We start from the raw sequence: 24,800 nt of genomic DNA on the forward strand, positions 1-24,800 counted from the left end.
TGAAACTCAAAGCCTTTAATGTTTGCCGTGAGAATGAAAAAATATAAATATGAATTTAAAACTGTACAAATTAAAAGAAAAAAAACCCAACAATTTGCTCAGTGTATTCTGGATCGCTTGATTCTGCTCATTTCTCCCAGTGCTTTTCTCTTCTGGGATAATCCAGTTCCAAGTTCTGCGTTATTGTGAAGGTAAGATTCAGCGTCCGGCAGGCAGTAAGACTCCACTGGGGGAGGTGGATCCTTCAATAGAGGAAGGGGAAAAAAAATGTGGTAGTTTAGCTCAAGAAGCTTCTGAAAAGAAAGAAACTGCTCATTAGTTTTCTAAAAAAATCACAAAACTTGTACGGCCACATTTTGAAAACGTTCTGCCAGCTCCCTGCCCTGCAATAGATCCCACTGCCAGCACTAGAACAAGTCATAGAATCACAGGATGGTTTGGGTTGGAAGGGACCTTGAAGCCCATCCAGTTCCAACCCCCCTGCCATGGGCAGGGACACCTTCCACTAGACCAGGTTGCTCAAAGCCTCATCCAGCCTGGCCTTGAACACTTCCAGGGATGGGGCATCCACAGCTTCTCTGGGCAAAGTCCAGTTAGAGCAGTTAACATTTGAGGCCAGGGATCGAAATACTGAGCACAGGCACTTGTGGCCACAGTTCCTGCCGAAGGAGAGACACAACCAGCAGAGCAGCAGCCCATTTCAGAGGCTGCAGGTGGCCGGGGTTGCTGTGGGGCAGGAGAGGGGCACCCCCAAGACACACCTGGATGAGGTAGTCCGCGATGTACTCCGGTCTCAGGCAGTGCACTCCTTGGGCTGCCGCCTCTGCTACGTTAACCCTGGTGTCATCTGGCTTCAGCTTACTGAAGTCAGCAAAGAGATGAGTCACTTCTTTAAAGAGAGACACAGAATGACCAGGAAACACCTACAGATCAAAACAAGACAGACAAAACCAAGTTTATTGTCCTGTTTCTTCCGCAGGACAAACGCAGTTCATGACACTTCACTCATCAAATCCACTAGCAAACCAACGAGCAATAAAATACTGTTGGCAGCTGCATTCGGTACCGCCGGGAAGGGTGATCCTCCTCATCAGGGCACAGAGACGCTATCCTCAGTCCCCACCAGCACTACAGACTCGTGTGACCTCAGACAGGCTGCTCTGCCTGACAACTTGCAAAATGAAGATGCCATAGCTTTTTCCTCCACCCCCTTTGCCCACGTCTCAGCTATCCCGTGTAAGCGATTTTGTTGGTTAAGACCTTTTACTCACACAGAAAATGCCCAGCACAGAGTTTAACAGAAAGAAAACATAGTAATATATATCCATTTAATGAAAAAAACCCCAAACCAACCAACCAACCTACATACTTTTGCTCCTCCTGACTGAAGAAGACGCCTGAATCCTGCTTCTTTGGTTTGATCAACATTCAGGATCACTTTCCAGCCACTGAAAGCTCCCTAAGATAAAAGACTTGATTTAGTATGTTGATACTAAAAAAAAATTACAAAGACTTCATGGATCTGCAGTTTGCCCCTTGGGGAAATATCCGTCCGATAAAAAGATTTGCTACCACCTCGTTCTGTCTTTAAATGGCAGAAAAATCCCCACAGAACACACAGCTACAGGGCCAACCCCGCAGGCAGGCAGCTTGCTGCTGAGCCCTTTCACCACCAGCAAACCCACCTGTCCAAAGACCCTGGTCAATGAGCATTTTCTGCAGAACACCAGACGCTCATTTACAGAAACCCATTTTTAGAAAAACAGTTACTTGGAAAGGACATTTTCCTCACCCCCATGCACTTTGTTATCTACTCAGCTGCACCTGGGGCCAACTGGTTGCCTCCTCCAAACACTCACTGTGTTTCCCAAGGGGTACAGAGGGTTTGCTTCAAACCTTGCTTTAATAAAGGTTACTGTAGAACACATTCAAGCCAAGGTTTACCCTGACGCGACTGTGACATCAGGACCTTTCAAGGAACACTCGACTGCAACGCCCGATTTGAGAGGGCAGGTGAAAGGCTTGGGCGAGCCCCAGTCCCACTTCTGCCAGAGCTATAAAATGCTGCCAGGGGTGTCCACCCACACGGCACAGCACTGCGGGTGCTGGTGGTGGCTCCCTAGCAAAGCCACGTTAGGTTAGCTCAGCTCCCCATCGGGGCTCAAGTGCAAACATCCTCGTCCTGGCTGAGGGACGTTTTCCTACGTAAGGAGCCATGTTCCTGCTTTGCAGAACAGGAACAATAGTTCAGGAGGAGATTAAGACTTAATATACGAGCACTAGAAGTTTTTTTTAAAAAACAAAATTCCTTAAATAGAATATATGCAGCTAAGCCATTCTGTTCTTAGTAGCAAGGCAGACCACCTTTCCCTGCCAGTTTCTGACTTACTGGGTGACAACTCCTCTCCTGTCCACCCGCACTGTACAACATACATTGCAGGAGTATCTGAATACCTCAACAATACCAGTTTCTTGCCTCCCTTTGTGGATCTTTTTCCTCCATCTCATGGCTGCAAGGGCTAGTTTCTTCTGGTTTACATTGATTCCAGGCAAAACATTAAGTATGGAATTACTTCCCCACTCGTAATCTTCTTCCTAGAACAATCGTAAACTTGAATTACAAAGCAATCTTGCCAACTTCACCGGCAGAAAAGTAAACCCCATCACATCAAGAAGAAAAAACGGAACAACCCCAAAACAAATCCCAGCTCTCTCTAGCTTTATATATTGATTTTATCTGGCCAGAACAGCTCTGTGGAAAATTAAGAGATACGGCTCTTAACCGCATGTTACATATCTAAATCACCTCGTGTTTTTGGTGGGATCAAGCCATGTGCACCGCCAGAACCCTCCTGCAGTTACCTACAGCGGAACCCCGCAGCACAGCAAAGCAACTCACTGTTGCAGGCACCACCAACTCTTCTACAGTGTCTTCCGACACGATTAGAGATGGTTCCAATGCATAAAGACAGGAACCAGTCCAGGGGCGTGATGTTAAAGGAGGCCTGGTCAGTGTAAAAGAAATGCCAGACCCAGGAGAACTGCCAAGGAACGCTTAGGGGAGGCAAGGGCTTGGAAAGAGATGGTGTTCAGAAGTGTTTACATCCTGGTTAGGATTGGATTATTTAAAACTATTGTACGTTCCTTTATTGAAGGATCAAGGTTTAACTCGGGGTGTAACAAGATCCACGTAAATTTAGCTGATACCAGTGAGAATTTACCAAAGTTACTTCAATTTTCAGAAGTAACTATAAAATGTATGGTTATTTGATTTATCCTATACCAGGAGTTAGGCCAGGACTAGTTTTCAGAGAAAAGCTTGCCAAAAAACCCCTGATCCTCTGAACTCCCAAGGCTTGGGCACCCTAAACTGCTAATTGGTCTGGAGAAGGTAAGTCCTTTCCTAGTAGTGCAAAACGAAGAGAAATGTGAAAAGGCACACCACACTTATTTCTCAACAGTAAGGTCACATGCCTGTACAAAGCAGCCAGCTCCTCTGCACGCCTCCAGGTAGGAACGGTGAAGCACCCACTTCCCAGCTGCCATCGAGGCCAAGAATTTTTCGTTTCGAAGAGGATGTCCCACAACAATGTGTGTGCAACTCGGATCAAAGCACTGTTTCTCGAGTACTACTCCACCTTGAATTGAGGAATGAATTTGATTCAAATTATTTAAGGGTCAGGCTGTACCACAGAAAGGATCACCTTGATGTGAGAATTACCTCAATTCAGATAAAAATACACTGAAGTCAAATTTACACTGAAAGTATTATCACTGAAGTGACAGGGGCAGAAGCTGGCAAGGAAGCAGCAGCAGCAGCCAGGGAAGAGTGGCTCTGATAAAAATAAAGTGCCACTGCAGCAGAGACAGGAATGACAGAGACACTGGAGGACAGCAGATCCTGGGCACTCCCAAGAGCGAAAAATGAGGCGGTTGTGGAGCCAGCTAACAGAAAACTGCCCGAAGACAAAACCATTGCTGTCTTATGACAAAGCTGATTGCTCACATCATAATATATTCAAAGAATCGCTCACAAGCACAGAAAGCCATAAATTTAAGACCTCAAGTCTGCCGAGTCGTTAACAGAAGCCCTTTCTTTTCCCCAGTGAGCCGCAGCTGACCAGACACAGATGCATACAATTCTTTGCATTTCACAAATATCTGATACCTAATTCCTCAATCAGATGGCAGTAATCAAATCTTTCTTGAGGATTAAGGGAAGACAGCTGAAATTTACGGGGTTTTTCTGGTTCTTCAGCAGCCTCCTCATCTTCTGCAGCAGCCTGGAAATACAGACAGATTAGGCTGGCAGCTGACTACTTCTCTGCCAAACATGCTGGGTTATTTTTATGTTAAACTTTCTTTTAGCTAGGAAAAGCAGAACCAAACCAGTCAATCACTTGACAAATAGCTTGGATCTTATCAAATCAACTTTAGGCTCCTGCTTAACATCCTCTTGGTTCCCCCTTTCTTCAGGACACAACTGAAGCAACCATAATCTCTTGAAGACACAGAGCTGCGGAAGGTTTGAGTGCCACATGACACACCGCAGGTGAAAGACCAAGCTCCTTTTCCCAGCCCCTTCCAAGTTCGCTGTGTCATAACAGAAATTTAAATAATCCAGGTTTTTGGCAGATTAAAAATTTTCCGTTTGTACCTAAACATAAATTCTAGATACCACCAAGGAACCAAAGGCCTAACCTTTTCTCCAATCACCCTAACATGGCTGGAGGAGCTCCAAGTAATACACATAGTAACTCTCCACTCTAAATCCCACTCAGCATTCCAGCCAAAACTAGTAGGACAAAAAGCTTTACTTGTCTGAACAAACAAGCTTTATTTATTTGAGCAAACATTACTTGTTCAAAATCCTAAAGAAAGGGGGAAAGAGAGAAATAGAACCACACACAAGTGATCCACTTCAAGAATTTGAATGCAGATATACACCAACTTCGAATTTACCAGCAAGTTCAAAACTTCATCTCCCAGAATATAAATCATCATAAACATTTCTTCATATGACAAACCTGTTCTTTGGGCTGGGGTGCCACAGGAGGGTTGGCCAGTGGGAAAGCAATGCTGGGGGCCTGCGGAGTGGGGATCAAGTGATTTTTAATCGGTGTTTCAGGATCTCGACCTCCAGGATTCTTTAGATCTTCGGTCAAATCTCCATCCCCAGCCTCAGGAACAGCTGTGAAAGCAAAGTGTTGTTGCATGACTCGTCTTTGGCTAAATATAATTATGGATAAAGTTAAAAAAGTAGCTTTCTTGCACGGACAACACAACTGCTGCAGCAACACATACAGGTACATTTCACCACTGCATTTCATAAAGATGCTCCTCCTTATACCACAAACCACGAATTGCAGTATTGCAGACTTGCCTATCTAGATAACTTGCTTAAAAAAAAACCCCAAGAAAACCAAAAAATCCCCACCCCACGCCTCAAATGCCCTCATTTCTTTGGCTAAACCACACAGATTCAGTTGAGCCAAAAATGAATTGAACGCATTTAGCTAATTTTCTTCAACCTACTCTAGAGGGTTGGTTTTCAGGAAGACTGTTGCTGCAAGCAGGAACTCTGAGCAGGAAGGAGCTGGGGACAGAGGGAGATTGGGGATAGAGAAATAAAGGATTTTGCTCTCTCTCAGGAGGCAGGAATGGAAAGAAAGCAAAACCAGATGAAAAAAAGTATGTTTTATATGTATCTTAGTCCTAGCAGTAGACTAAACATTTCAAGAACAAGAGGGAAGATCCAGTATCTTCACAGAATCCTGACCTAAGCAGGTCCATAGGCAGCTCTGACACATCTGTTTTCTGGGCTCTGGGTTATCTTCCCCCTGTATCCCCATTCTTCATCTATGAGTATTTATTTCCTCTGCAATTAAAAAGATTTTGCTGCTGGTATTCCCACTTGAATCCCACTACACCTATGTGAATTGTGACCTGGAAACCAGCTGTGTTTCCAAAAAAAAAAAAAAAAATTTAAAAGATTTCCTAGTTGATGCAGACTACTTTTAGACAAGCACTGCCCTGGTATTTGACCACAAATGGCAAATGGATAGGAAAAGATTCTCTTTAAAAAACAGCAACGGAGCTTAAAGAGGTGAAATTGTATTTTTTTGGCATTTAAGGAATGCCAACAATGCTCACTTTTTTTTTTTTTAATGCAGAATTCAAACACTGCTGTATTTTAAAAGCCCCAAGGCCTGTAGTGACAGGACAAGGGGTAACGGGTTTAAATTGAAAGTGGGGAGGTTGAGATTGGATATCAGGAAGAAGTTCTTCCCGGCGAGGGTGGGGAGGCACTGGCACAGGTTGCCCAGAGAAGCTGTGGATGCCCCATCCCTGGAAGTGTTCAAGGCCAGGCTGGATGAGGCTTTGAGCAACCTGGTCTAGTGGAAGGTGTCCCTGCCCATGGCAGGGGGTTGGAACTAGATGGTCTTCAAGGTCCCTTCCAACCCAAACCGTTCTGTGATTCTATGAAATGGATGCTGTAGCAAAGAACAAGGAGGTTGTATTTCTGATTTTACCTATACCAGCAATCTCTGCATCAGCTAAAGATCCTTTGAAGGCAGAGTCATCCGTGTTCTTATTGGCGTTACTCTGACCTTGCTCAGGATACTGGGAAGGACTATTAGGCCACTGAAAGTTGCTGACAAGTCTTGCTCTCTCCTCTCTGGCAGTAGGATCGTCCCAGATGATCTGCTCACTCTGAGATGGCTCTGTGTTCATATCTGCAAGTGCCTGACGGGATTGCCTAAGGAAAAAAGCACAGATACCTTAAATATTCATTTGTTTTGCAAGAAGGCTACCAAATTAGAAGGCAATGTGTTAGCAATGACATCAAGTGCAGCATCTAAGTGACCTCATTATTAGAAAGCATGTCTAGGAAAGGGAAAAATTTCAGTATCAAAGCAACACCATCAGCCTGGCTTTGTGAGATGAAGTGTCAGCATGGCTGAAAAAAAGGCATCCAAAATATCAGTAAGAGATGTTTTTATTATGTGTTATATTGATAAATTATTCCAAAAGTCAGTGTACTCCACTCTTTACTGAACCTATTAATTTGCAAATAAATACCAAGCTAAAGGAATAATTTTGCAAGGTTTCAATTACTTTCTCACTGTAGCTCAGCACTGTTAGGAGTTCAAATCCTGTTCTCTGTTTAGACAGAAAAGAAAAGGAGTGACGTTCACAGAGGCACTTTGCAGGAACACCTACTACTTGTACATGACTTATGTACTGAAATACCGCAGCACTACTTTCTAATGAAGCTGTAGGAACACAAACTACTCTGCAGAGAAAAGAAGTCCATTGGCATAATTAGCAGTCACACTATTCTGTGATTTTTTTGAAAAACAAAAGATACCCAAACCCATAGAAGGTAACATTCTGACTTTATCTAGCATGCCCAGTTAAAGACTCTGAATTGCAGGAGAAGCAACTTAAGCACATCAGTAGAGAAACAAAATACATCTGAAAACCCCGGAGGCCTACTCCCGTTTCAGTGAGTGTCTAAGTACCAGCAGTGAGGACAAAATCAGATACTTTGAAACACAAATCAATACCTTAGAGCTTCCAAGACCCTGCTGCGGCCATTTCGCACAGACCGTGTGCTCTCAGGAGTGGCTGGAGAACCATCAAAACTGTTCCTTGAAAGGGATCCTCTCTGCCCCTGTGGTTTCACCAGCGATGTGGCAGACATGATCTCCTGCAGCTGCCTTTGGAAGTTCTCCCTCATTTCTAGTGCTTGGGTTAAAACTTCACAGAAGAAACAAAACAGTAAGATCAAGACTGTAATATTGTAACAAGTGAAAAGTTACTGAAATTCCTGCCAACTTCCCTTCCCCACTTTGTCCCTTCTGGGACAAAGACAATACATTAAGGAGAGTAAGAGATATCTGGGAAAACAATACCTAGGAACTACACGTGCCTCAAGTCACCTATTCCTACCCATAAGGAGAAACCTCCCTTTGGCTCACTTCTGAATTGGTTCCAAAATCTAACTTACACCCACAGTTCTCCCCTAACACGTTTATTTATGTAACAGAAGAGGCATACTCTGAACCAGTGACGTGTCACCTTAAAGACAAACTTCAGTGTTTCAAAAACAAAGAAAGGGCATTTCAGTAATTTGCAGTGGCTGATCGTGATTTTCTTATGGGCTGTCAGTGTCTTTAAAATAGAGAGCAAACCCTTTTCCTCTCATCCTCAAAGGTAAGGGCTAGCAATACTTGGCTGGTATGTACATATGGTACCTAAAGCTTCCAGATCTTAACAAGGCTTCAACTGATAGTTAATTGAACAGTTCCACAACTGTCTCAAAAACAGTGATTTACATTTACCTCCTTTGGATTCACTTGTTACAATTTGACCTTCCCTTGCAGTGTCCATTTCCTTTATCTGGTCAGTAGTTACATCATCTTCATCCACTGGAATAATCTAAAAACAATGAAGACAAGTAGGATTCTCAAACGCCAAATTTTTTTGCTTTTTACCCATGTTACACAACTCCTAGAAATTCTGAAGATTAATAATCCTGCCTTAGAGTAAATCCAACCTTTCTGCTACCGCAACGACAGTAAACCAGTGAGCAGCAGCACCAGTGACAACACCTATTCTCCAGTCTGAGCGTCTACTAAGGCGAGTTCACACCCTGGATCTCTTTATCTTCACGAGAAGGCAAAGCCCTACGTAATTTCAGATTTGGAAAGCACTTCTAATCCTGAAATGCCTGTTTCCCTCCATCGCCCTAGAAATGGAATATTACAAGTGCAGAAAAACCTTAAGGACATATCTACTATTAATGACTAGCTAAACCTGATTCAGGACACAAGGACCAATGTTTGTTGTTAATGTAGCAATTAAGTGAACTGCATCCGAACTGCTTCACAGAACATGAATTCCTATCACACACTATACCTCGTCTTCCTCTGCTAGTTTTCCAGTTGATGGAAGTTTACTGGAAGAGGAGAGACTGAAATCTTGCACTGCACTGATGTCCAGGCTCATTTTGGGATTGTAAGTGTGAGGAAAGAGAGATTCAGGAAGCCGTCTATATTCCTGGGCACTCTGTAAAAACACCAGTTAACACAAGATAGATGAGAAACTGTTTGAGATAAAAGAAATTTCATCTAAACATAGGAAAAATGTAATAACAACACCACCAAAAGAAGTATTTTACACACGAGAAAAATGCGGCTCTCGTTTGAGAAATGTGTAGTACAAATGTTCCGTGGAAGACAGTTAATTTTCTCCTCATGGAGAACAGGGTGAAAGTACGTTAGTGAAAACTGATCCCTCAATTCATAAATAAAAAGGAGGATGTAGAACATCAGTTCCTATACATGTTCAGTATTAAAACAAAAAGAAAATCCACTGCCATATAACTGGTTTTAAGCCTCCATCTCCCTTCATTTTTAATAAAGGAACAAATCAAGCTCCATACCTCCAAAAGCCAGTGTTCTGAAACAATATGTACACCCCGTTCTCTAACGGATTTGTACTCCTTATTGTTGTCATTTTGTCCTCCCTTGTAGATGAAGTGTGTTACTGTTTCATCAAAGCACCATCTAGAATAGAAAACAAAACACAACTTGAAAATATAATTTCTATCAAAAAGTATCAGAAATCCAGCTCAGAAATTGTCCTATCCCTTGTTCATGTTAAAATACTGTTTTGCCTATTTTGTTATGCCTAAATAAGCAATTATTTCATTCAATAAACCAAACAGCGTTCAGTTTCAGGCCAGAAAAAAAACCTCCTGAGTCTTTTGAAAGCATTTCTGAAGTAAACAAAAGTAAATCTAATAAGCACAGCGAGGAGGAGGGGGTTTGATTTAGGTTTTTTGGTTTTATTTAAGTGGAGTTCCACATCAGTTTCTGAAGAGTATGCGTGACCCAGGATGAGAGCGCTTTTTCTTTCACTGACATACTGAGCTGCAATGGAATAATGATCCTCAAAGCTCAAAATACAGAAAATGCCAAATTCTAACATTTAAACCAATAAACACTAATATTTGCTATCTAATGCAAGCATCTTCTTCATTGCTAAGCTACTAGCAAACCCAATGGCAACTTCCTTATCCACACTGTGAATGCTAACACTTACTAGAGGAGTCCGCAGCAAGATATATAAATCAGATCTAGAGAGAACAGAATTCTGTCTTTAATCACAAACATTAGTTGGTCATTTCTTTTCAGGACAATCTATTTTTTCCCTAGGCTTTTCTAAGCTCACTATCTTAGCCATGCTTACAATCTGTAAAATAACTGGTTTTGAGCCAGGGAGAAACACACAAATTCCAATCACATTCAAAATCTAAAATATAAGGCAAATTTTAAAACTACCCAAAAGCCAAACATGTTTCATAGTGTCCTTCAAAAATAAGAGAAGGCAAAACAAAAAATCTGCAATTCGGGAAGACCTTGGGATAACCAGCCTTTCTAGAGAGACTCATGAAGAACACAGAGATCGGGGACGTGGCAAGAAAAGACGGCCTTATTTTGCAAGAGAAATTGTTTAAGGTAGTGAAATTTAATGTTTAGCTATAGCAAAGCATCACGTAGATAACATGCATGTGAGAATGCAAAGGCTCCTATTTCTTAGAGGCTGTTAGCACCAGCACATACCTGTAGTCTGCCCCCAGAGAAGCTGCTACGGCATTCAGCTCGCTTTGCTTCTTGCAAAGTTTTTTACTGACATATATAACGACATCGGCTAGAGGCTTGCGCTCTTCTTCCTGTGCCAGCAGCAGGGATAAAAACAGGAGAGTCATGTTTGGAAGGTTTCTGCATCAGTAACAAAAGTACTTTATTTAGTGTAGCAAGTAGTAAAATATGCAGGAAGAACAAAACTAGAATAAACTGAAGATTTTCCCTATTTCTGCTGCTCCCAAACTTCATGGTCAAAACCCAGAACTACTATCATGCCAGGCACTAGGAATTCAAAGACACTCTTAGCCAAACCTCACAGAACATATTCTGCTTCTTTCACCACAGACTCAGTACTTCCTAACACTGAGATTAGGGAGTTCTCAAAAACCTGATGCCACAGAAGCATATCACTGTACTGTAGTGGGGGGGGGAAAAAAAAAAAAAAAAAAGAGGAATAAGGAACTACAAAATAAGAAGTGACAGCCTCCCATTGCTGAAGACCACCCCTCCACTACAGCAATCAGTGTATTAACACGACAAGCCATACATAAACGCTTCCTTTCCTCCTCCATCTTTTCTTGGTTTCTCTCACTAGGGTAGATTAGACCCAAGAGTCAAGGTGACTACAAGAAAAGATAACGTAACGTGTCGGGGTAAGGGGGTAAGCAACTGATCACATCTTGTGCCTCCTAGTAAGCAGAAGAGCAGGACCTTACAGAGAAAGACAGGAAAAGAAGACACAGTCATAGGGATTTCTACTCATATAAGATTCCAAAGCACAATTCAGGAATTCCTGTGTAACTTAAATCACAAATGATGCAGCATTTTCTCCATTAAGCCTCAGCTCCAGAAACTCAAAACCAAAACCGCCTACCGTTTCTGGTTGTGCAGTGGTCAGCTGAGGGCTGGCTGTAAGAGCTGCTGTATGCCTTGTGCTGTTTGCCAGCGCCAATTTCAAGTTCCTGCCGATGACTTCAGAGAGAGGGGTGCTCAGTTTCCTCGTTTTTTGATCAGGACCTCCTGGAGTTTCCAAAGCTGCCAGAGCATCCTACCAAAAGAGAATCAACTGACTGAATTCCATGAATGCATTATGAAATTCAAGTGCAAGTTTCACAAATGCAGCCTCTAGTAAGATTTCATACTCCTAAACCAGGATGGTGTGGCTCAGTAGCAGCTAGCAAGTGCAACTGTAGCACCACTGCACAAAAGCAGAACGTGACAATCCCAATCTTAGAGTCTGCATAAGCAAAACAGGAAGACAACAGATTAATAATCTCTTTTCACTGCCATCAGAGGAAAAGCCAGTGGCCAAAGCCAGGTATTACAAACCTCAACTGATTATTTTACTAATAACTTCCCCCACAAGAGTTGCATGTAAGTTTGTGATTCTACCTGCACCTTTTATACACCAGGTTCCCTACTGCCATTCTTTTAAAATGGGAAATTTTGGTCTAGAGTATCTTGCTTTTAGAAATCATCAGAGTAGTCAACTACTAGATTTCAAAAGGCAGAGTACCAACTGAATCACAGACTGACCCACTCGCAGAATGGTTTGGGTTGGAAGGGACCTTACACACCATCCAGTTCCAACCCCGCTGCCATGGGCAGGGACACCTTCCACTAGACCAGGTTGCTCCAAGCCTCATCCAGCCTGGCCTTGAACACTTCCAGGGATGGGGCATCCACAGCTTCTCTGGGCCACCTGTCCCAGCACCTCACCATACTACTGTGAAGGATTTTTTCCTTATATCCAATCTAAATCTACCCTCTTTCAGTTTAAACCCATTACCCCTCCTTGTCCTATCACTACAAGCACTTGTAGCTTTCCTGTAGGCCCCTGGTAAGTACTGCAAGGTCTGTAAAGTCTCCCCAAAGCTTCCTCTTCATGAAGTAAAACTAACTAAATAGAACACTGAATTCTTCTGGGTTTGTAATATGGTTTGTTCTAATGAAGGCAGAGGAGTTTAAAAAACCCCAAACAACAAAACAGCCAATCCACAAACCACCTCCCAGAAAGCCAAACAACTTGACAGAAATTCAATGCATTCATCTTTCAGTTAAAGCCTCAAAAATGAAAAAATCTGAAGCCTTCCAAAGCACACCTGAGTCATCCAAGAGCTATTCCAGCACAGACAGTCCTTAAGTGTCGGGAGCTTCTTTATTCTGTTTTAAGACTAGTAGTTCTTCTAGCTTTTTGTGGACTTCAGAATGAGCCAATGAACCCAAAACCCCAAGGTATTTTTCAATTTGCAGTAACAGTTTTGTAATTGCTATAAAGCCATTACATTAAAACATGTCATTAAAGTAGCATTTCATCACAAAACAAGCAAACACTTGTTTCCACATAACCGGAGCAATTATAAGCCTTCTTGTTACATTTCTCCGTCTCTACATCTACAGAACACAGATTGTGTACCGTGTGAGGTGTAGAACACAAGCACATGATGCAATAAGCACAAAGGAACTTTGTTAAGCACATTATAGCACTTACTAGTCAATAAATTGAGCCCACAGGCAATTAACTAAATATATATATATAAATCAACAGAGCCAGTTTTCCTGGCTTTATTCAAAATGGAAAGTCTGTATGTTAACAGCATAAGAAGAAGTAAGCACAAGTTTCTGTGCTGCTTTTAAGTTTATACGCATCTTTAACCCTACAGGCTCTACAGACTTAAAAATTTGCAAAGATGATCACCTTTACATCAAAAGAGGGCTTGAATAACTTGTCTTTGGAAAGAAACTTCGATGGTGTATCAAGATGTAAAGATGGTTCTTTCTGTGGCAGTCCCCCTTGTGCAAGAGGGGTTGTCTTCCCAACGTGATGAGAGATTACAGCTTGGAAAGCTTTACTCTGGAACCTGTTGATATCAAGAGGGGTCACAGCTGGTTTTTTTCCAGCTTCAAGGAGATAAGCAGGTTGGTCTGAATCAGAAGATTTAACAGTTGTCGGTGTCTTGCTAAGCTGAGTAATGGACCTCTCCTTATCTTTAAAAGAAACAAAGAAAAACAAAAGCAAGCAGTCTGATTTTCTTTTGAACACAGGATCTCGCATACCCTTTTAAACAACAGCTTAAAGTTCATCTGATCTTCCTTTCCCTAAAGAAATAATTCACATCCCCTGCCAATAAATGCTCTAAACTGAAAATTACATTTTAAAAGACAGCATCTTAAGTAACTACTTAGTTTGAATTACACCGGTACTGAGCTTGACCCTAAATGTCTGAAAAAGAGCGAGCAACCCCTGGGTCCACTCACACTGTTTGCGTTCCACACAAACCTGTACAAGCTCACGTGTGTCATACGGCAATTATCAAAACACAAATCCAAGAAAAAGATGTAATACACAACAAATCCTCCCCTTAAAACATTCAAGGTAACTCCTCCTCCCTGGCCCCTTACTTCCCATGCAATGTAAAATTTCTTCCATATTCATGGCTCTGAACCACACCTCTTTAGGTCACTACACACACTTCCAGTCCCTTATGCCTTTGGATTAACAGGACCAAGATTTAGCCAGGAATAAGCCTTTAAAACTTATCCAACATAAACACTTCTAGACAAGCATGACTCATCATCATTCCAGCTCAAAAAGATTAATACAAGAATTGCTTTTACATTTTATTGCTCATTTCCCTCCCCCCTCCCCCTTTTTTTATCCTTGAAAATGTAACATACAGATAAGACGAGCCTATGCCAACAACACACCTTTTAACCTCTGACGTGGCGACCCACGTAATTAATTCACAAGGGCACTGGTAAAACAGGTCTGCTAACATTCAGTTTTAAATCACTGCAGTCTGCATCTTAGCATGGAATAAATATTGCCGAATAGAAGGCAGGAAATAACGGGAAAAGGAGCAGAAGCATCAAACGTAGGCAGGAAGGACTGAACAGAGGGGCACCATGTCACTGCAGATGAAAAAGTAGGAAGCTCTATGCCGGATCAACAATTCCCACGCAACCTGCAGAGCAGCATAAGTGCAAAAAGGGCAAAGCCGAGACACTGAGCTTGATTCCCAACCGACTGATAACCACAGAGTCCGCTGGCTCCAAGAGACTTGCGGCAATCACACAGTAATACTTCTATAATCATGACCCAACAGTGTAGAAAGAATATATGTGGAAAAAAATACTCGGAAAAATATCCTATAGCTCTAATAGTTCAAAAGCGTTAGGAAAAAAATTTCATCATACTTGCCTTCTTTAATAATGAAAGAACAGTACAATGACACAATCATATTCCCTAAACTGCTAGTAACCAACCTTCAGACTGTGCATTTTCAACCAAGAACTTGCTTTCCTCTGCTCTCTTTCCTGTCCTTGCAGACTGCAAAAGCCAGGCTACAGTGACTGCCGGCAAATTCCACTTCTTCGCAGCTTCATACTTGGAACCATCCGGTTCTCTTGCCACAAGATGGGTACTGGCAAACATTCCTTTTTTTGCATTGGCTTTCCGCACAAAGAATTCTTGGACTCTAAATTGAGATTAATAAAACATTCATTTAGTCAAACAAAGTGAATCGAGGGCATATCTATACTACTATAAAATGCATACAAGCAACGGAACCAGCAGAACTTATCCAAAACCATCCACTTTGCGCTTTCCAGTCTCTCCTACAAGCAAAAAGTTTAACAGTAATGTTTTGTTCTATCAGTATTGAAAATATAACATTTCTCACACTCCACAAGTCCTCACATATCCCATTTCCAAATCACACGCTCAGCCTAACATTCTTCTGCAAGATTAATGGGACAGACTGTAATCCTTCCTGAAGCCAACAGGCATCACTTCCAAGTGAACCATAGATTTATTTATATTGTTTTTTCCCTTATCATCAAGAACCATAGATTTATTTATATTGTTTCTTCCCTTATCATCAAGGACCCAATCTTCCAAGAAGACAGCAGGACTGAGAACTCACCGGCAAAGAATTCAGTTCAAACAGAGTACAACTCAGACCAAACCATACCCTAAGCGATACAATTTTGCCACTTCATGACTAAACATGCTTTTCTTAATGTTTTTTCAAAGATTCTGATGATTGGGAGCAAACAATTCACGAGCTCCTAAGGCACAGTGCACTACCACCATGTGGTGAGGCTGAACCAAACAGTACTGAAGAGCAGCAACAGTCTGCTCCTGGACAACTGGAGAGCAACTCAGAAGGTCCAACTTCTGAAAAACTGACTTTGTTTGCCCTGTTCTAGAGCAGAGCAAAAAGTTACTGAGACTCAGTCACTGGGAAATCTGAGACTGAGCATATTCTGGCAGAAATAAGGTTGTGTGAATACTGACTAAGTTTCTCTAAAGGAGAGGAAAAATAACATAACTATACAATAACATCTCATTCAACACTAGTTTTTGTAAATTAATAGAATCTGAAAGAGCTTTAACTCTATTATTTGTTACTCCTATAAAAGAAATGAAATGCATAGTGGATTTCATCACACTGGCTCTGTAAGAACAAGAAGAAACAGCAACAGGGGACATACCTGGCTCCTAGCAATCCTGCCAGATAAACCAGGGACTCTCTCTCTGCACCAGTGAACTGGCTAAAAGAGAGAACACAATCCTCCAGAGGGGCAACTCCTTCCATTACTGGGACTGGCGTAAAAAGTGGATTGGACTGGGGGTCTAAAATGAGCTGCTGTTCCACACATGTTATCTTAAAGAAGGTGAAAGAGAGAAAAATGCAGATCAATCCAAACAGCGATAACACCGACAATATTTCAGCCGCTGCACGACAGCATTTGTGGACCCCATGACAAGCAGTCCTCCTTCCATCATTACAGATGAGACACATTATTTCCAACCAAGTCAGACAAATTCTTTTCTAGGTCATTTTAATCCTGTCAGGTTTGACATACTGAGGCATTATTCAGAACTTTTCAGTTCCTACTTTCCCAACCCTGGAGGCTCCCTTAAAGTAGTTCAAGGCACGATCTGAGGGTCTGCATAGACTCACTTCACAGGAAGTTACCTAGTACTGGAAAATATTAACAGCAGTTCAACTACATCATGTGCCCACTCTTGGCAAATATGGTTAATAGTTTATGACTTTGAGCTGTAAAACTGACTTGCTTATCTGCCACAAGTTAAAAAGCTGTAAAAAGCATAAGACAAGAAAAAGCAAGCACAAAAATATCAAATAAAATAATTATTAGTCAACTTGCTCCTTCTACAGTTTGTTATTCAGAGAGAATGCTGTCAGAGTCTCATGTAAGAGCCCTGTGAATCGTGACAACAAAGTCCTACTTAACAAGTCTGTAGAAAATGAAGTGAAGCAGATACAAGATACCTTACAGATGCAGAGGCTTTAAAGAATGGTTTCATTAAGCACATCTCAAACAAAATGAGGCTAATCTCGCAGCATCTTACATTTAAGTCACCGACAACTCTGCATTCTGACAAGACATATTTCTAATACAGCTACACTTCCCGTTCTGTGAATAAAGAGCTAAGTCCCTTACCAGCCACGTATTTGTGACAACATCACCAACAGTCAGCTTCACCGTGCACCCCAACAAAGGTACCACAGCATAGTCTGCAACGGTTCTGCTTTGCAGCGGCAGAATTTTCCCCGCATTCTCCTTTATAATATCTGCAATGCAGGACTCGTCCTCTTCACCAAACCCCAAAAGAAGAAATCTCTTTCTGACAAATAAGCCCCCGTCAGCCAGCGCAGAAGACTCTCCCAAAGAGCCATTACAAATGGAAGACTGATTCTCTTCTTGAACTGTCAAGTGAGTAACATCACTGAAGGTTCCGGGTGTTAGTTTTTCTGCTTCATCTGAAAGGAAAAAAAAAAAAAAAGTAACCAGCCACAGTAATTGCTTGACAAGAACAAAGACATCCCAAAATAGTTACATGAAGAAATTACAGTATTCTGCTGTTTTCAGCCAGGTTTTAGTTAAAAAACACTCTTTACAGGCCTGTTTAAATTTGATTTCTAAAAGACAATATAGAAGTTAATCTACTAGACGTGGCTAGCTTTTTAATAAGCAAATGCAAATCACAAGCAGCTAACTGTCTAGGGTAGGCTGAGCCTAGAACGTACCTAAGGCAGAATCGTTATTCACATACTGAGAGAGGAAGTCATCTTCAGCAGCTTTCTGATGCTTCGTAACGTTCACAGCTTCTTTGTTCTTCAAGAGATTGTTATTTTTTGGAAGAACTGACTTCATTCCAGGTTGATCCAAAACTGGGTTCTCTAACAGCTGGTAGTTTACAGGGACGTACTGCTCCACTGGATGCAGATAACCTTTACTAAATGATTCCAGCAACCATTTTGCTGTCACTACATGAGGCCTGTAAAATAAAGTGTTATCCAAAGAAGTTACAGCAGGTTTCACAACTCCTTTCCCACTCTGCAAATACTAGTATATGCACACACCTGAAATTTGTAACTCAAGATTTTTTAATTTTTTCAGTCTGAGGACAGAGAATTTCATACTTATTTCCTACAATGTAAACTGTATCTGCCGCTTCCGGGTTGCCAAATCCTTCCTCCTCAATATATTAACGAATACACATTAACACCTCTTTTCACCAATACTTGATTTCCTTTTCACTGAGGTGACTCGTGGCTACCCAAAGAATTACTGCATTCAAGAGTACAGGAGGATGTACTTATGAATACTAGCTGCAAGTCTTCTCATTTAAGTCAAGAATTATTTAGAATTTTCAAATCAATACATGTTTCCTGTTTACAGGGTGGTGGGAGGAAAAAAAAAAACCACCAAGGTGTAAGTAGAACTTAAACAATATAGTTATCATAACCTGTGAGCTGTCCTGTCCATAAAGTGTTTCAGCTCATCATTACTTTCCCCTAAAATGATATGGGTAACATCTTCATTAAGCTGATTGAATCGAAAACCACCACCACAATTAATTAGCCTTCTCATCTTGTCCAACTTCCTGCCACTGAAGCCACACAGATAGATCTACAAAAAGAACAGAGCAACAAAAAAGGCTTTTTAAAACAGAGAAAAAGTAAGAAAAGGAGAAAAAGCAAAGTAGGATACTTTGGTGTAATTTGTTCTGACTACTGTAGAACAGAGAAACTAGTGGTGCAGCTTCCGAGAAGCAGCAAAAAAGTTCAGCATTTAGAATTGGATTAATTTATATTTGCAAATTAATCTATCAAAATTTCACTAATTTACTAACTATACTTTACTATTTACTAATGTAAGGAACCTCCAGCCAAAGTTGTACAACCGGAAAAAAAAAAAACCCACCCAAAACCAGACACCAATTCTAGAATCTATTCACTGTAGTGTTTAAATATGTGTCTATAAATACCTAATGTAATATTTACACTAAGTATTTGACACAAGTACACGCACACTGCTATGTAGACACACAGGCAAGCTACAGCATGCGAATACAGAATAAATGTGGCATTTGCTACTGACCGTGGAAACAACAATTTACCCAAGCAGCAATTACCAGTGCTGCAACCTAGTTCCTTTCACAGGGCTGAGACTGAATATTTCAAATACGTATGGTTAAACATACTCGACAACCATCTAACAAATCTTCAGGGGCTTGAAAAGAACTTATATCCAAGTTTTCCAGCTCATCAGGAAGAGGATCCAGCCTGCTGCTCATAGCAGAACTACATGCCGTTTCATTAACACCACTCAAATTGACATTGGAAATGCGGCTGACGTCCGAAAAGTTGTGATCTTTAAACAAAATTAAAATTTAAAAAGATGCGTTAGTTTTGGCTTCTCTCTCTCCGCTGCTTCACGAAACAGAACACAAAACTGTGATGTAAGATTTTTATTTTGTGCTAGAAGGAAACACGAGGCCTGAAGAATAAAATTAAGAGGTAAGTACAACCTCGGTTAAAGGCCTAACTTGAATGCCCAGTGCCCTGCTGGCAGTACTAACTCAGTGCCGTCAGTTCAGTCAGTTCCTGAAGCAGTGGTCAGCACCAGCTGCCTGGAAAGACACATTTAAAGCTGACTGTGTCTTTCGTGGTATGCCTGTTTACAGAACTCTTAACTTTCCGTCTGTTAATAGCATGGAATGAGTGAAAACAGGTATGTGCAGAAAAAAATTAGAAAAAAACCCTCCAATTTTAACATAATCAGCGTTTGTTTTCCCCCTGAGACCGCTGTAAAGTTAAATTCACAACAGCCACTTGTTTTGAACTGCATATGCATGAACAGTCATGCTATTTTAGGCCTTAGAGAGACGCACTGCTGATTCTTAAGACGACAATCATAATCCTAATTCAAGTCTACATTTTAAACGATTATTCACATGTTTTAAACCTACACATGTTGGAATATCCAATGTGTATAAAAAGTAATCTACTGTGCTTTACGCATAAGCGGAATCCGAACCCCAACTGTCAAAACAGCATCGTGAAAGCAAGCAGCACCCTGCTACCTGAAACAGTTCCACCTCCTTCCTACAAATGTTTCCTACCTTACTTTAACAGGTTTTAAAAGGTCTTACTTACAATCGGGCTTGCTGGCATGATTTGTAGGTGTTGATGTACTGGGTGTACTACTCAGTTTTGATCCAGCCTCTATTTTATATATCGTCTCATCCTGACAGAAGCCTTTCTCAATGCTGTCAGAAAACCACTGCACAGACACACAGTGCACATTCCATTTTTTGGCACATTCGTACTTCTGACCTTTGAAATATAATCAAAATAGAAAGCACAAGTTACTGAGAGACTAACGCTTCAAACAGCGATCAGTGAAAGAGGACTGAACATTAAGAAAATGTAAAAATCCAAACAGTTGATTTCAACATGCAAGCTGTGTTGTTCTGGGCTCTTCTGTTTATCTGCTTATTTATTCTCTAAATACAGTTAGAGCAAAAAAAACTCAGAACACACAGAAAAAAAGAAAGTTAAAAAAATCCAAGGATATTTCCCCACAGGGAAAGGGAAGGAAATTGAAGCGGGGGGAGAAAACCCCTCCCATTCTTTTCACAATAAAACCACAATCATCTTCCCAAGAGGAAAGACAGGGAGCTTTCATTTCATCTTAGCAGGGATGTCAGAAGGCACAAAGAATACATCAGTTAAAAAAAAGCATTGGTCCACAATCCAATTTCAACCAGCATATAAATTAAATCCTATCCACCTCTCTGCAGAATATCTTAGTTTTTATTTGTTCTTCCAGCCCCTCTAGGACTCTCCCTTTCTGCTCCCTTAAATACCACCTGGGTCTTTCTTTTTCCTGTTTTGTTCTCTTTCTCACGCCTTTAGAGCAAAGTGAGGGTGCCCTGTGTTACTCTTCCCATCAACCACGATTCCCTGAAGAGAAGTAGTAAGAGCAGCACTGAAGCAGACGCAGAGACAGTTCAAACTCGTACGCTTATGCACAATTTAAACTCCCTCAACTCAAGAAGTAAAAGTAACATTTACTCCAAGTTCTACCTTTTGGCTCTTGAACTATGAGGTGAGTACATTCATTCATCTTCAGCTGCCCCGTATACTGCCCGCCGTGTTCAGCAGTGAGGCGCTGAACTTCTTTCCTGTCTAAACTGCTTAAGCCAGTTACGCAAATTGTACAGCCAAGGAACACGGGACAAGCGTAGTCTTCCACGTTAACATCAGTGTATCTCATTATGCTAAAGGAAGGAGAGAAAAAAGAAAGAAAATATTTTTTCTCCCAAGTAAAATCAACCAGAAAGTAGTCTGCATCATTACCAGTCCCCAGAACAAAACCAGTTTTCATTTATTTTTTATACCTTTGCTGAGACTTGTCCCACAGTGTTGTAACCCAAGAGGGTAGCAAAATAGGTTTTTTCAGCGAAGCCGCTACCAAGTATTTCTTGCTGCCAACTTCTCCAGCTATAAGATGAGTTACTGACACATTGAGGTCCCTGTACACACGTCCACCCATCATCTGCACATATTTGTGAACTTCTTCCTGGGCAGGGAAAAAAAATAATTACCGGAAAGTATCCAGAAGAGAATAAAGAACCTACGTTACACTCACATTCACCTAAAAAAAATACATCATGGATTTCAACTGCCCATGGTTTCTCCTAAAAAACTGTTCAAAAATACAAAATGGATATATATGGAAGCCATAAAAAAAACATCAAATACAATTTCCATTTTATTTACATTTATGATAAGCTGACCATAATATATACCCTAAATAAAAATACCACAGTCAATCTATGTAAGTAAAATTTTATGGACGGCTGATATTTTAGCTAATTTACTTTCAAAGTTTACTTTTCCTTTATTCCAGTATCTCTTTCTCATTTATACTATTTCAACCATAGCTGACTGAATATTAAGTCTTTACCGTGTAGTTGTGAATAACCAGAAATAAAGCATGTTGTCTGCAGCATTACAGCTGCAGACAAAACAGCCAGTCATTTAGTAGTCAGCTAATAAATATCCCAAAAACATGCATTCACTCCCATACTAATACAGGTGAAATCTTATGTAAGCATATACATTGCGCTGGCAGCCCAGAAGGCCAACCGTATCCTGGGCTGTATCCAGAGAAGTGTCGCCAGCAGGTCGAGGGAGGGGATTCTCCCCCTCTACTCTGCTCTGCTGAGACCCCACCTGGAGTGCTGCGTCCAGCTGTGGAGCCCTCAATATCAGAAGGATATTGACCACTTGGAGCGAGTCCAGAGGAGGCCACGAAGATGCTCAGAGGGCTGGAGCACCTCTCCTATGACAAAAGGCTGCGAGAACTGGGCTTGTTCAGCCTGGAGAAGAGGAGGCTCCGAGGAGACCTCATTGCAGCTTTCCAGTATCTGAAGGGGGCCTACAAGGGTGCTGGGAGAGGACTTTTTACAAGAGCTTGTAGTGATAGGACAAGGGGTAACAGGTACAAATTGAAAACCGGGAGGTTTAGATTAGATATCAGGAAGAAGTTCTTCCCGGAGAGGGTGGTGAGGCACTGGAACAGGTTGCCCAGAGAAGCTGTGGATGCGCCATCCCTGGATGTCTTCAAGGCCAGGCTGGATGTAGCTTTGAGCAACCTGGTCTAGTGCAAGGTGTCCCTGCCCATGGCAGGGGGGTTGGAACTAGATGATCTTTAAGGTCCCTTCCAACCCAAACCATTCTATGATTCTATGATTCTATGTATAATCACATAATATATACAGTTGCATGCACAGATACATCGTTACACACACATTTATATACTATGCATAAGATCCCTCTTTCTCCGTACAACCCTCTACCTAAACTGTAGCCTACAAACTACAGAAATACTAGATAAATCTAAACACAGGCACAGTTAGACTTCATATATGGTACGACTGCTGCCTTTGTAATGAGCCATCTGAAGCAAATATCAACAATCATCAGCTAACCAATCCATTAAGTACAATGCATTACCCTGACATCTTTCTCAAGGCTGGTGCAGGATACCGTTACATCAGCCATGGTCATATTGTACACAGGATACTCAGCTCTTGGGACACATCGCTGGGACTGCATGCAGTACAGGACTACCTGTGGTCCAACAATTCTACAGCCAAGCTGCAATTAAATAACAGGAGAAAAAAACCAAACACACAGACAGAAAATTAGCAGAAGGTACATCGGTATAAGGCAGGCTCTCCTTGTCCCTGAATCCTGAAGAAGGCAAGGCCCTTGGTCTGTCCCCCTCCTCCTCCTCCAGCATCTCCAGGTACTTGACAGTTTTATTTTCAGCTGTGGATTTTCAGTATAATCCTTGTAGGTTTTCTGGTCTCAGTAAAAGCAGCAGATGTTATAGCTAACATGCCACAGAATTCCAGCTGGCCTATCTTTGTCTGCTGGACAATTCCTTGCAGGCCAAACAAAATCACGTTATTCTGGAGGTAAAAAAAGGTGTGAGAGCCAGCTTAGCGACTCCAGCGGAATCGGAACTGATCTATGTGTTTTCCCACATGCCTCAAAATAATCCTTATGTTTTGCTAATCACCATCTTTCCTAAATATAGGATGCAGTGAAGTTGTAAAGATTTTATTGTGAATATTTCATACTGCTATATTCAGTACAAAAAGAGAGAAGAGAGAGATTCTAAGCACGGACACGAGTGCTTCCAGAAAAGAAAGAATATATCTAGAAGTAAGTTGATGGGTAGCATACCTTTTTGAGATGGTTGAAAACAACGCCTCCAAAAGGATCACAAATGTAAAGTGATTTATCATTTTCTTTTATACTGAGCGCTGCTTCTTCTTCAAGAATCTGCAGATGCTCTTCTGACTGAAATTCTTTCATAGACTGGGAAAACAGTGCATACAACGACATCTATTTAATGAATAAATCACAAACAGCCAATCCTGTGGAAACTACACAAGGACATCTACTTGAAACAGCTCACAACAAAGCTACCATGCAAGAGTACATTAGCAGAAGGGCTAAAATACCTCATGGGTGCACCCCTCACTCCCCCAGGTCTTTACAAGGCAGACATAAAACCTTCACCATGCAGACTTTCAGGACCTGATCCTGGCACACAGTGCCTGATCCTGCCACAGTGCCTTTCACTCCCACTAACCTCTCAAGGTGGAAACCAATCCACAGTGTCCTTCCTAAGTCTGCCTAGTGCTTAGACGAGTGACTACCACCCAGAACTTCCACGCTACATGTCACATCACTAAACGTCAACATGTTTTGTAACTGCAATTGTTTCTTAATAAGCAATTTCAACAGAATGTTCTTGTTCAACAAACTTTATTAAACACTGAACAATTCTATTACAGAAATAGCTTTATTTCCAGATGTACACATATAAGTAACACCTAAGGTAACCCCGGAAATCGTTTTAATTAGATAATTCATCAAGCTCACTGGAAAAGGTGATCAAACCTGCTTACCTCAAGAGCTTTCAAAAAATGCTCCGAGCTCCCAGACGACTTGATGAATTTCACAAAAAACGGCTCCTTACTACCTTTCATCCTTTAACTGAGAAGCGAAACCCAGTAAGCGTGCTGACATGTTCGGCGTAGCCCGGAACCCCGCAGCGACGGGGGACACCGCCCACTTCCAGGAGCTGCGGAACCCCTCTCGCCCCTGTCCCCACCTGCCCACGGGCCTACCCCACGCCGCCCAGCCTCGGCGCCGATTTCCCAGGGAGAGAGCCGGGCGAGGAGCCGGACCCACCGGGAGGCCCCTCCTCCCGCTGAGCCCACCTCAGGGCTTCCGC

General features: G+C 41.7%; 1 protein-coding gene across 1 annotated transcript; it reads right to left on the reverse strand.

The window, feature by feature from the left end:
* Window positions 1-24,581, reverse strand: TOPBP1 (topoisomerase (DNA) II binding protein 1). Its single transcript, XM_010155509.1, is given in 28 exon segments — window positions 1-242; window positions 762-923; window positions 1,370-1,459; window positions 2,455-2,595; window positions 3,475-3,638; window positions 4,169-4,270; window positions 4,910-4,919; window positions 5,028-5,191; window positions 6,534-6,760; window positions 7,572-7,764; window positions 8,349-8,445; window positions 8,926-9,075; window positions 9,452-9,575; window positions 10,635-10,744; window positions 11,533-11,706; window positions 13,357-13,646; window positions 14,925-15,136; window positions 16,155-16,327; window positions 17,133-17,446; window positions 17,690-17,970; window positions 18,442-18,605; window positions 19,180-19,349; window positions 20,135-20,314; window positions 21,068-21,261; window positions 21,382-21,563; window positions 23,003-23,146; window positions 23,741-23,875; window positions 24,472-24,581. Coding segments are annotated over 28 exon segments (4,572 nt in total). The 5' UTR covers window positions 24,553-24,581; the 3' UTR covers window positions 1-98.
* Window positions 24,582-24,800: the final 219 nt, after the last annotated feature.

The sequence above is a fragment of the Eurypyga helias genome, unplaced genomic scaffold (genome assembly GCF_000690775.1).
Source record: "Eurypyga helias isolate BGI_N326 unplaced genomic scaffold, ASM69077v1 scaffold42307, whole genome shotgun sequence".
Taxonomy (NCBI): domain Eukaryota; kingdom Metazoa; phylum Chordata; class Aves; order Eurypygiformes; family Eurypygidae; genus Eurypyga; species Eurypyga helias.